Raw genomic sequence first — 12,551 nt, forward strand, 5'->3', positions numbered from 1 at the left:
AGTCACACGTTGGTTTCTGCATCATGAATATGTTTTCTTGTATCTGAAGCTACTAACAAACACTGAAGATGGCTGTGGCAGATCTCCCCCCCAGCCCCACAGAAAGGGTTTTACTCCTTTGTCCAAGGAAAACCGTTCAGCTAAGAACCTTATCACCTTTCAGACCATGTGTTTAGTGCCACAGCTGCCTTATATTGGCTTTTGGCTTTTTTTTTTTTTTTTTTCTTCAGAAATTAATTTGCCAGTCTTGCACTTTTTAGATTGTCATTTGCTTGATGTATGTTTTTCTTCATTCTTTCATATTTAGTCTATTTTTGTGTCTTAGGTGTGTCTCCTTTGGACAGCATATTGATGAGTCTTGTTTTATTATTCTATCTATTACTCTGTCTTTTGACTGCTACATTTAATACATTTATATTTAGTGTTATCTTTAGGTTTTAATTTGTTGATTTTATTTTACTGTGGGTCGCTGTATATGTGTGTGGTACTTCTGGTTTCTTTTTTCCATATAATTTTCTTTGTTGAGCTCATTTTGTTAATAGATTTGTAAAATTATGTCCTTTGTTACTGTTTAAGTATTTTCCCAATCTTTATGATTTTTGTCTTATTTTTATTTAGATTGCTGTGTATCTGGGTTGACTTTTGGGTTAAGTTTTTGTGTGTGTAAATATCTGGTGGTTGTCTACCATTGTTGATTGTCTATCTGAAGAAATCCCCTCGATATTTCATATAAGGTTAGTCTAGTTTAGAAAATTCATTTAATTTCTATTTATTTGAAAATATTATAATTTTACTATTGTATTTGAGGGACAGTTTTACTGGGTACATAAATTTTGACTGGCAGCTTATTTCTTTCAGAGTTTTAAATGTGCCTTCCTACTTCCTTATTTTCTGTACGGTCCTACTTAGGAATCAGAGTTTAGTCGTATGGGTTTTCCTTTTTAGACAGCTTTTCTTTTTTCCCACATTGCTTCCAGAATTCTTTCCCTGTCTTTGGTATTGGAAAATATGATTTTTCTATGTCTTAGTGATTTTCTTTTGAGGTCTATCCTGTTTCAGTTTCTTTGAGCTTCTTAAATTCATATCTCTTGTCTTCATGATATAGTTTTCTTGTAGCAGATATTCAGCAGTTTTCTCTTTACTTTTTTTCCTGTCCTTTCTTGTTCCTGAATTCTGATCTTATGTAAAGTTACTCTTCTTGATGGTGCCCCACATAATTTTCAGGCTCTCTTCATTTGTTTTGTTTATTTATTTTCTTCTCTTTTTTTTTCTTAGCAGTTTAGTACTGAGAGATTTGTCTTCAGTCTTGCTAATTATGTTTTCCATTGATTCATTTCTATTTCTTTGTACTTTCAATGAGTTGTGTATTTCTGAAAAGAAAATTTTTTTTCTGGATTTTTATTTTGTGTTTTTTATGGTTTCTAATGTTTCATTTATTTATTTCAGTTCTTGTATTTTTCTGAATTCTTCTAAAGTTTTGTCTGTATCTTCCTTGATTTTGCCTATAGCTTTCTTCGTCTTTCTCTAAAGCCATTGAAAGTACCTAAGTATCATTCTTTTGAATTCCTTATCAAGCTTTCCAATGCCATTGTATTTTGGCTCTGTATTTTGGTCATTTGTTTGAGTCACTCTGCCTCATTTCTTCATATGAACTGAGGTTATCTGTTGTCTCCTAGACATTGTGGTATTGTCAAATTTATATTTTATTGCTTATTGTATGTTGTTGTGGTTAGGTCACATTTTTATTTTATTTTATTTTCGTATATCTGAGCAGGTATGACTTGGCAATGTGGGTATGACCACTGTCTCCCACCAGGTAGGGCTCTAAAACCAAAATGTTTTTAAGTAAAAAAAACCCACACACACAATAGAAAGCGAAAACTCCACTTAAAAACAAACAAGAAAAAGTAATGGAGAAGTAAGATCAAACAAGAAAAAAAAAATAATAGGAAAAGGGATAAAAAAAATAAAAAAAAACCTAGGGAGAGAGTATCAGAGAAAGAAAAAGATTGAGAAAACATTACAAAAAATATGAAGAGGGGAGAAAAGAAAAAAAAAAAGACAAAAGGAAATAGGAAAAAGAAAATAGCACAAACAAGGGAAGAAGAAGAGAAAAGAAAAAACAGATGTGTAAACTGGGGGTACAGGGTACTCTGGTAGTGCGCCTGCTTATGTGGGTAGGACACCCAGTACAGGTCAGTACACTCTGCTGACTGAGTTTTGACATTGTGTTGTGTTAGCCTGAGGAGGTGGAGATGGTGTGCCTCCAAATGTGGGGGTGGCACATATCTGGATCCCCATATACAAGGGCATGCCTCTGACATCAGGTGGAGATCAGGCTTCTTTGTAGGTGGGGTGGTATCTAGTAACTCTTGTGGTCACTGGGATGGTGTGGGGAAGACTACACCTCTCTGGCCTCCAGCTACCAGTGTGGACACTGGTGTAGTTCTAGACAAGCAGATTAAATTAGCTAGTTCCTCCCTTGATTGAAATGGTGCTTGCAAAAACTCAAAGTGGCTGTACTGTGTCATTCTGTTGACAATTCACCATTCAGTTTGCCCCCTTATCCAATTTCTTCTAGTCCATATTCAATCCACCTCTTTATCATTTCTTTTAAAGCTTAGAGTTCTAGCATTATCATCTGTATCCGTTTCATTTGGTTCTTGCGTCTTGAGTCTACAGAGCTTTTGTGTGTACTCTTCTACCTTGCTTCAGGTCCAGTCTTAGCAGTTTATTTATTGCATAAGCAGAGTTTCATAACTATAAAAATCAAACCCATTGCTATAGAGTTCATTCTAACCCTTGGTGACCCCATGGTTACAGAATAGAACTGCTCCATAGGTTTTCTAAGTTGTAATCTTTATGAGAGCAGATGGTTAGACCTTTCTTTTACACCGCAATTTTGTGAGTTCAAACCACCAGTCTTTAAGATAAACTGTTTGTGCCACTCAGGTCTACCTTTTATGCCTTATATTATGGTTCAAAATGCATTAGAAGATGTTGAGTTCCTTGGTAATTAATTGTTTTTGACTCAGAGCTTTGAATTTTCTTAGTAGCTTGTTTTAGGAACATGATTTAACCTATTTATAGCTATATAGATGGTGTATTGTTGCTAAGTGTTGTTGAGTTGCCTCTGACTTATACTGACCCTGTATAGGGTCTCCCAGGAGCAGCTGATGGGTTTGCACTAACAACCTTGTGGTTAGCAATGTAGTGTTTAACCTATGGTGTCACACCAGGACTCCATGAAGATAGTTTATCAATGCTATATATATTAGTATGCCAATATTATTATTTATGTTGAATTCTATAACTCACTTAGTAATATCTATTTCTTCCATCCCTCCTTTTTTCATGTTTTTATTTTCAGGATCAATATGCATAGAGTTCGTAACATGAAAAAGTCTCATAAGCCTCAGACTTCTTGTTTGACAAGTGAATCTGAAAAACAACTGGATTATTTGCCTGACAAGCTAAGAGCAAAGCTGCTTCCTTTCCAGAAAGATGGCATCATTTTTGCCCTTAGAAGAGATGGCAGGTAAAGTATTCCTTTCAAGACATGCTGAAAATGTTATATTCCTGGTAATTGTATAAAAAGAAAAATGTATTTGAGTTTAAACCGTAACTCAAGTTATAATCTTAAAGTAGAAGAGAGTCTTTTTCTACTCTGGTCAACATGTTTATGGTAGCATTGAAAAACCGTTTCCCAGTTTCAGGAATTAGAAAGATTTTTCAATTTAATTCACAACAATGATAAAGGGAAATTTAAAAGGAATTTAATAAAGGTCTTGAATGCCCCTAGTAACTATCCCTGCTCTTTGATATATCCAGGGACAGTTCAGATATAAGCACAGATTCTTAATTGATAGAATTTTTTAAATCTGTGCAAACCATTCTTTTTGTGCATGCATAGTCTTTCCTTAGATGTTGTTGTAGTTAAGTGCCGTCAAACTAGTTCCAACTCTTACCAACTCTGTATACGTTTTCCAAGACTTGTAAATCATTGCAGGAGCAAAAAGTCTCATCTTTCTCCCTCAGAGTGGCTGATGAGATCGAATCACCAACCTTGTGGTTTGTAGTCCAGTGTTATTCTATGGAGCCACTATGCTTCCATTGTTGTTGTTAAGTGCTAGAGAGTCAGTTCTGACTCATAGCTACCCTGTGTAGGGTTTCTGAGGAGCAGCTGATGGATTTGAACTGCTGACCCTGTAGTTTGCAGTCCACTGCTGATCCTACAGCGCCACACCAGGAGTCCCACTAGGTATCATTATATCAACTAGGACTTCTGTTAGGAGTCCTATTCGACATTATTATATTAAAATCACTTCATTTATTTGCTATGACTGATTTATATTGCAGGTTGAAACATAGTGACATAATTCTGATTTCTTCAGATGGCATTTTTGACTACCCTGAATTTTTTTGTTTGTAAATTCTGTACAGCCTCTGTTGACAGTCTTCTACAATATGTTGCTTTTTACATATGACAGGTCTCCATTGCATTTTGTTCACCTTTGATCACAAACTCTGAGCATGCCTTGGAATTGCATTCTACAGAATTTATATTGCTTTGTTTTTTTCCCCAGAATTCATCATAATGATCTGATTTTTTAATCAAATAAAGTCAATATATGTTGTTGTTGTTGTTAAGTACCAAAGAGTCGGTTCCGACTCATAGTGACCCTGCACAGGGTTTTCGAGGCTGCAAATCTTTATGGGAGTAGAAAACCTCATCTTTCTCCTACAGAACAGCTGGTAGTTTCAAACTGCCAACCTTGAGTTAGCAGCACAATTCGTAACCACTACGCTGCCAGAGCTCCTTTCATAGTTTTGTTTTTATAAGGATAGCATTAAGTCTTGATTAGATTACATTGTCTCCTATTCACATGTATCATATACTTTCTCCCAGCATTTTATATGGGGAAATATTTAAACAACAAAATAGAATATTTAGAGTCAACACTTGTAGATCCACCACCTGCATTTTACTTACTTTGTTACACATTTTATTCATTCATCAATCCATCTTATTTTTTTATTCATCTTAAATTTTTGTCATTATTGCATAAAACTAAAAGCAAACCCACAACCAGTAGTCGATTCTGACTCCTAGTGACACTATAGAACAAAGTAAAGCTGCTTTGTATAGGACTTCTGAGTCTGTCAGTTTGTATGGGGCAGACTTCCTCATCTTTCTCACATGGAGCAGTTGGCTAGGTTAGGTCAATGCTTAACCCACTGTGCTACCATTAGGATAAGCACTATAGGAAAAGCACTAGACCATAAGGTCAGTTTGAGTTCCAAGGTCGGCATCTCAAACCCACCAACAGCTCCTCTGAAATCCTATACAGGGTCGCTATGAGTCAGAACCAACTCGACAGCACTTGACAACAACAATTACTTCACTATGTGATGATATGATGAGCCAGAATTCTTTTTTTTCCCCCAAGTTTATTTCCTGTGGAGGTTAAGTTAATGAAGTACATAAATCCTGACAAATGCAAATCAGTCATCATCCTCAGTCACCCACTGATTGATGTTTTTGTTTAGCCATAAATTTATTTTTCCTGGTCTATAAATCATGTAAATGAAATCACAGTACACACTGTTTTTTTTAAGGCTTCTTTCATTCAGTGTAATGTGTTTGAAATTCACCAATGTTATTTCGTATATCTGTAGTTTGTTCCTGTCATATGCACTTATTTTTATAGGTATTTATTTATACATAAGTGTATATATGAGAGGGTTTCAAAATGTTTGTGGAAACATTCCTTTATCTTATTTAAAAAACAAACAAACATTTATTTTGACTGAGTGAAGGTTTGCACAGCAGATTGGTTTTGCATTCAACAAACCAGACACTTGCTTCACTACATGGTTGTAATCTTCCCCAAGTACCAACAGTTAACAGCATTTACCTCTATTCACTTTAACTATGGCATTCCTTCATGTCTTCCACTGCTTTCATCTTTCTTCTGATCAACTCGCTCTTGTTAGGTATTACCTACCCTGTCATCCATGTTAATATATGTACACCCTCTAGCCTGGAGTCCTGGTGTGGTGTTGTAGGATAAAGCTCTGGACTGCCGGGTCAGTTTGAACCTCAAGGTAGGCTTTTCAAACCCACCAGCCGCTCCTCAGAAATCCTATTCAGGGTTGCTGTGGGTTGAAAGTGACTCGACGATATTTAAAAACAACAACAACCCTCCAGCCCATGATTAATTTTTCCTCTCCAATCCAATAATCATCATAGATTGTTTGTTTTACCAAGAAAACCTTTTTTTTTTTTTTTTTTACATCACTGGTCTCATACAGTGTTTGTCCTTTTGTGATTAACTAATTTTACTTAGTGTAAAGACCTTCAGGTTCAACCATATTGTGAGGTGTTTCACAGATTCATCATTATTCTTCAACATTTATAGTGTTTCACCGTGTAGTGGTTACGAATCAGGCTGCTAACCTCAGGGTCAGCAGTTCGAAACTACCAGCTGTTCCATGGGAGAAAGATGAGGCTTTCTGCTCCCGTGAAGATTTACAGCCTCAGAAACCCTGTTCAGGGTTGCTGTGAGTTAGAACCGACTCCATGCACATAACCACCGACTACCACCGTGTACCAAAGTTTGTTTAACCATTCTTCTATTGATGAGCATTTAGGCTGTCTCTATCTTTTTGATTCTTATCCATTCTGCTCTCTTTGTCTCTTGACTGATACATTTAATCCATTTATATTTAGTGTAATTATTAATAGGTATGAATAGACTGCTGTCATTTTTCTGTGTATTTTTTGTGGTGCTGCTGGATTCTTTGTTCCACATAATTTTCTATGCTGAGTTCATTTAGTTTGTGAGTTTTCTTTTCATTTTCATTTCTGTTGTGTTAATGTTTACTAAATTTTTCTGATTTTCCTTTTTTTAATTTTGATGGGCATGTGTTTTTTTGTTGTTGTTGTTTTGTTTTTCAGGTTTCCCTGTAATTTATTAATGTATTCCCTGCTTAGAACAGTTTGTTTTACCTTGTAATCTACTTGACTTCCTTTCCATTTGTAAGTTCTGTATCTATATTTTTTCCTCTCTTTGCTCTGTGGTTGACTTTATTATACATTGATATCTTTGGTTCTCTATTTTCAGTCTTGTTGATTTGTTTTACTTTAAATACTTTTATATCTGGATTAAGTTCTGGGGCGTATTGTCGTGTCTGGTAATCTCAGAATGTTATCTGCTGCTCTTAGTTCTCAGTCCAAAGAATGCCCTTTAGTATTTTTTGTAAAGTTGATCTGGTTATTTCAAATTCCTTTAATTTCTGTTTGTCAGGAAATTCCCTAATTATTTTGAAGCACAGCTTTGCTGGGTATATGAGTCTTATCTTATTTTCTTTAACCATTTTGTGTATGTTATCCCATTGCCTTCTTTCCTGCGTGGTAATGTTTTCACTTATTTCAGTGAAGATCTAGAACACTTAGCCTTGGAAACCCAAAACAGAGTCTCTGTGTGTCCAAACCAGCTTGACTGCATTTTACAACAACAAAAATCACCTAGAATAGGCCCCTTTCCAAAGAACCCTATCTTGCTAATTAAGGCAACTAGTGGATTGATTTATATAAACAGAGGTTCTTGTTTGTTTTTTTACTAGTAACTTGGTACACTCCTCATCTTATTTTAAGTTTCTATGTTGAAATCATTTTAAACTGATAACCTCAAGTTACAAGTGTATAAAAAACTCTCATATTCCCCCTTTCCCCGCACTCACCAATTTTTAACATTTTGCCACATGTACTTATTATTCTTGCTCTACTTCACACACAAATTATCAATATATACTTAACACTCACATGTTTGATAGTATATAAAAACTATTGCTACTGGTGTTCCAGTTTATGCCTGCATGTTTTTATTTCAAACAAAATGTGTTGAGGCATGTCTCTGTGGTACTTGAATGGCTACGGACAAGTTGTCTCTGTAATACACTTGTCTTAGGCTCCTTGAGGTGCCTTTCAAAAAGGTCCATCAGAACAATGGCTTTCAAGCTGGCCTACTGGGCCAGTTTAATTTAGGTCAGCTCAGAAGGGTATGGCAACTTTTTTAAACTACCAAAGGAATAATTTTCATGGATTTTCTTGAAGGACCCAGGATAACCATGGGAGTTTACTATGAAAAATTTTTTTAAACTTGAAAACTGCATTGTTGAGCAAATGGCCAGAAAAGTTACGCTGAGGAATTTTTTCCCAACTCAATAGCGTACCTGCTCATTCTTGAAGAACAACAAGGGTTGTCCTAGGAAAATTTTTTTCGGAAAGCTTACCTCATCCACCCTACAACCCTGATCTTGCCCCTTCAGACTTCTTTTTGTTCCCCAAACACAAAGAACATTGAAAAGGAACATGATCTGAGTCGCTTGATGCCAAAATTAGTGTTTTGATGTGGTATAAATGGAAGAGCATAGAATTCTTAAGGTAAGGGTTGTTGTTAAGTTCTAACTGTGTCCTACAATTTTGTCTTGTTTCCCTAAAGTGTTCTTTCTGGGTATACTCCCTCAACTTCTCTATAATGCTTTTGGTAAAACCCTTAAGCACTCTACGGTGGACTATAAGGTCTGTGGTTGAAGCCTGCCAGCCACTTCATGGTAGAAAGATGAGGCTTTCTGCTCCTGTAAAAATTTAAAGCCATAGAAACATCATCTAATACATGGTCGCTATGAGTTGAAACTGGCTCCCCTGCACTTAACAACAAGAACTCTTGCCATTTGAGATTTTTAGATGCCTTGTGGATTTTTCTAAGGTAATAATAACTATGCATTAAATCTTTAAAATCTGTGCTCCACTAAACTGATTCTTTGATAGTCTCTTGTTGTTAGGTGCCTTCCGGTTAGTTCCGTCTCATATAGGGTTTCCAAGGCTTTAAATCTTCAAGGAAGCACAAAGCCTAGTCTTTCTCCCATGGGTAGCTGGTGGATTCAAATCGTGGACCTTGTGATTAGCAGTCCAGTGCTTATCCTTCAGAACCACCAGTGCTCCTATAGATATATTACTTAGGTGTTTATTATTGTTTATGTACATGTCTTTATGTTTGGATATGTATATCTATGAATATACATGGTTGGTGGTGGTGGTTGTGTGCTGTTGAGTCAGTTTTGACTCACAGTGACCCCGAATAGGGTTTCTGAGGCTTTAAATCTTTACAGGAGCAGAAAGCCTCTCCTTTCTCCCTCCGGATGACTGGTAGATTCGAGCTGCTGACCTTGTGGTTAGCAGCTCAGCTCGTAAATTTACTAATACATGAAAATTTTAGTGTACAGTTGGACATTTATGGGGGTGAGTCAAAAATGATCAGCACTCCAGTTATATTAAAACATCTGTCCACATCAATGGCTGATGAAAACATTGAGCGTACATGTGAAATGATTCTGTCAAATAGTCTAGTGATTGTGGATTGTGTGGCAAATCATTTGTAAATCAGCCACGGCTCTTCCTAAGAAATAATCCATGATAGACTTGGATTTTGAAAAGTTTGTGCAAGATGGGTACCGAAACAACTCATGGAAGAGCATAAACAGAAGTGTTTGGACATCTGCAAAAAAATTTGGACCGATACTCAAAGGAAGGTAAAAGTTTCTTTAAATTAATTGTTAATGGTGGTAAGAAATGGATTCAGTACTAAGAACCTGAGAGTAAACAGCAATGTATGGACTGGAAATATCCTAAATCGCCTACCAGAAAAAAGTTCAAAAGCTGGAAAATTGATGCTTGCAGTTTTCTAGGATTTTCAAGGGCCAATATAGGAACATTCTCAGAAAAATGGTTCAGCCATCAACAGTGCTCCTTATAGTGAGATATTCACTAAAGAGCTAAAGCCTAAAGGTCGAATTCAACAGGGCGAACTTCTATCCAAGGGCATTGTGATCTTGCATGACAATGCAAATCCTCACACCTCTGCCCACACTGTTGACACTCTGCTTAAGCTTTGTTTTGAGGTGTTAAAGCATCCTCCATATAGTCCTGGCCTTAATCCATGGGATTTTCACCTGTTTGGTCCCCTGAAAACAGTCCTTTGTGGATGGAGATTCACCTTTGATGAACAAGTGAAGACAGTGGTGCATTCATGGCTCACAGCTCAGCCTAAAACATTTTTTAATAAAGGGATATGAAAGCTAGTTGACAGGTGGACAAAGTGTATTGCAAAGCAAGGAGATTATGTCGAAAAACAATGTGTCTTTTCTAAAACTTGGTTAGAATAAATTCTACAGCTAGAGTGAGGATAATTTTTTACTCACATATTTATTCATATCTGAGGAGAAGTAAGAAGCCTGTCACTGAATGGAATATTAGACTTAGTGTTGTCCTCTGCATTGTGCAGTGAGTTGCCATAATTATTAGTTAATGCTTCTTTTGTAGATAGTGCACTGAAATAAACGCATTTCTTGTGGAAATTTTGTCAGAGCAATTTGAATTAATTGCGTTGTCTTCAGGAGGAAGAGAGGACTTTGTGGTAATTAGGGCTTTTGCATAAAAGCGTAAAATAAGATTTTTGTTTATTCTTTGTATTCTTTAAAGGTCACTTGATGGCAACCTAATTTCTTTTATTGTTTTCTTTTTTTTTTTTTTTTGGTGTGTGTGTTTTTTTCTCTCCTAAAATTGAAGTGTGTTCTGTTACTTTCCTCATTTAAGCATACTGCTTTGAATATAGTAATCACTACTTGTTTGACTTAATGTAGGCTGAATTTTTACATCAGTGAAAAAAATTATTGAAACAACTGGTAGGTTAGCTTCAAGAAGGTTCTTTGTTAAATTGTTTTAATATTAGGTCATAAATAACCATGCTTATTATCTCAACTTAATAAGCTGAGGATAATTATGAACGAACCCTAAAGTATGGGTATAAAAAATCCAAGAGAAATAATTCATAAAAAATTACTTATTAATTTTCTGTAGCCTTAGTCATCTAATTCATAAGAAAGTATTCACATTCCAAACAGTATTTTGAGATGTAGAGTAATGTCATTGTTTTTGTCCCTTCCCCAAGTGTTGAGGATTATGTAAGAATGTGTAGAGAAAAAAAAAAAAGAATGTTCAGAGAGGGCATATTGTGCATCCTCCAGAGATTTAGCTGCAGTGTCAAAAAATGTTGGTGATGAATACATTAACAATAGTCTAATAATTCATGTTAATATGTGAGCATAAATATTTGTATGTAAGTTTTTGTATTAATTTTTATTTCAGTTCTTATAGTTTTCAGCTCCAGCATTTCTATTTATTTTCTTTATATAATTTGAATCGGGCTGCTAACTTCAAGGTCAGCAGTTCGAAACTACTAGCTGTTCCACGGGAGACAGATGAGGCTTTCTGCTCCTGAAAAGATTTGCAGCCTCAGAAACCCTCTGCAGGGTCACTATGATTCAGAACTGACTCCACAGTACTCAACAATAACAACAACAACAACAGCGTCTTTATTGATATTTTCAATTTGTTCATATATTGTTTTCCTGGTATCCTTGTAGTTTTTTGTCCATGATTTCCTTGGATCTTTGAGCATATTTCAGACAGTTGATTTAAAGTTTTTCTTGTTAGGTGCCATCAAGTCTGTACCAACTCATAGTGACCTTATGAAGAGCTGAATGAAACACTGCCTGGTCCTGCACCTACCTTTCCATTTTTGCTACTCTTGAGCCCATTGCTACTGCCACTGTGTCAAGCCACCTCATTATTGAGGGGCCTTCCACTTTTTCTGGGCTTCATCTAAAACTATCTGCTCTTTGATTTTTTTTTTCTTTTTCTTTTTCTTTTAATGAGCCATACTTCTTTATTCTAAGTACAGTTTGTGATTTTTTTTTACTGAAAACTATAAATTTGAATATTATAAATAACAGTGGAAGTTAATTTCTTTCTTTTCCCTGGAGTTTATCTTGATTATTGAAGGCTATAGCCATTCTTTGTTTAGTGACTTTTTCAAACTACTTTTGCAAAGATTGTATTTCTGGTTGTGTATGGTTAGTGATGTTCTTTTCCTGTAGCTTGTATTCAGCATGTGTTTTGGCAGGCATTTCCTTGAAAGCCTAGAACTTTAAAAAAAAAAAAAGCAAAACTACCAGTCCCAGTCTTTGTAGATTGACTCTGTGGTGCTGGGACACTTCTTTAACACTTGGACGATTTACAGTTCTGCTTAGCCTTCATTTGCTGTTGTGCTGCGCCTTGATATCAGTCAGAGTTGAAAGTGCAGCATATTCCAAGGTCTTTCCTGGGCATACATTTTATCCTGGGCATGATTCATTTGTTATATATGTTAATCTCTGAGTGCTGTCTGCTGTTGGTAGTTCTCAGTGCAAAGAATAACCTTTAGTATTTTTTGTAAAGTTGGTTGGGTTATTACAAATTCCTTTAATTTCTGTTTATCAGGAAGTGTCCTAATTTTGCCTTTGTATTTTTTTTTTCTTAAATGTTTTATTGTGAATTATGTGATAGTTTCCATGGGAGAACATTAGTTTTACATTCATTCTATCGTATATCGTCTCATTGCCATGGTTATAATCCCCTCCATGCAATCCTTCCCCCGTACCCCCCA

General features: G+C 35.8%; 1 protein-coding gene across 1 annotated transcript in view; it reads left to right on the forward strand.

Annotated features, from left to right (window-relative positions):
• The first annotated feature begins 3,377 nt into the window (after positions 1-3,377).
• Positions 3,378-12,551, forward strand: part of ZRANB3 (zinc finger, RAN-binding domain containing 3) — a 226,722-nt gene continuing 217,548 nt past the window's right edge. Inside the window, exon 1 of the mRNA XM_006834600.1 lies at positions 3,378-3,538. Within this exon, the coding sequence (XP_006834663.1) occupies positions 3,378-3,538 (161 nt within the window). The remainder of the gene's footprint in view (positions 3,539-12,551) is intronic.

The sequence above is a fragment of the Chrysochloris asiatica genome, unplaced genomic scaffold, assembly GCF_000296735.1.
Source record: "Chrysochloris asiatica unplaced genomic scaffold, ChrAsi1.0 scaffold00012, whole genome shotgun sequence".
Lineage (NCBI taxonomy): Eukaryota > Metazoa > Chordata > Mammalia > Afrosoricida > Chrysochloridae > Chrysochloris > Chrysochloris asiatica.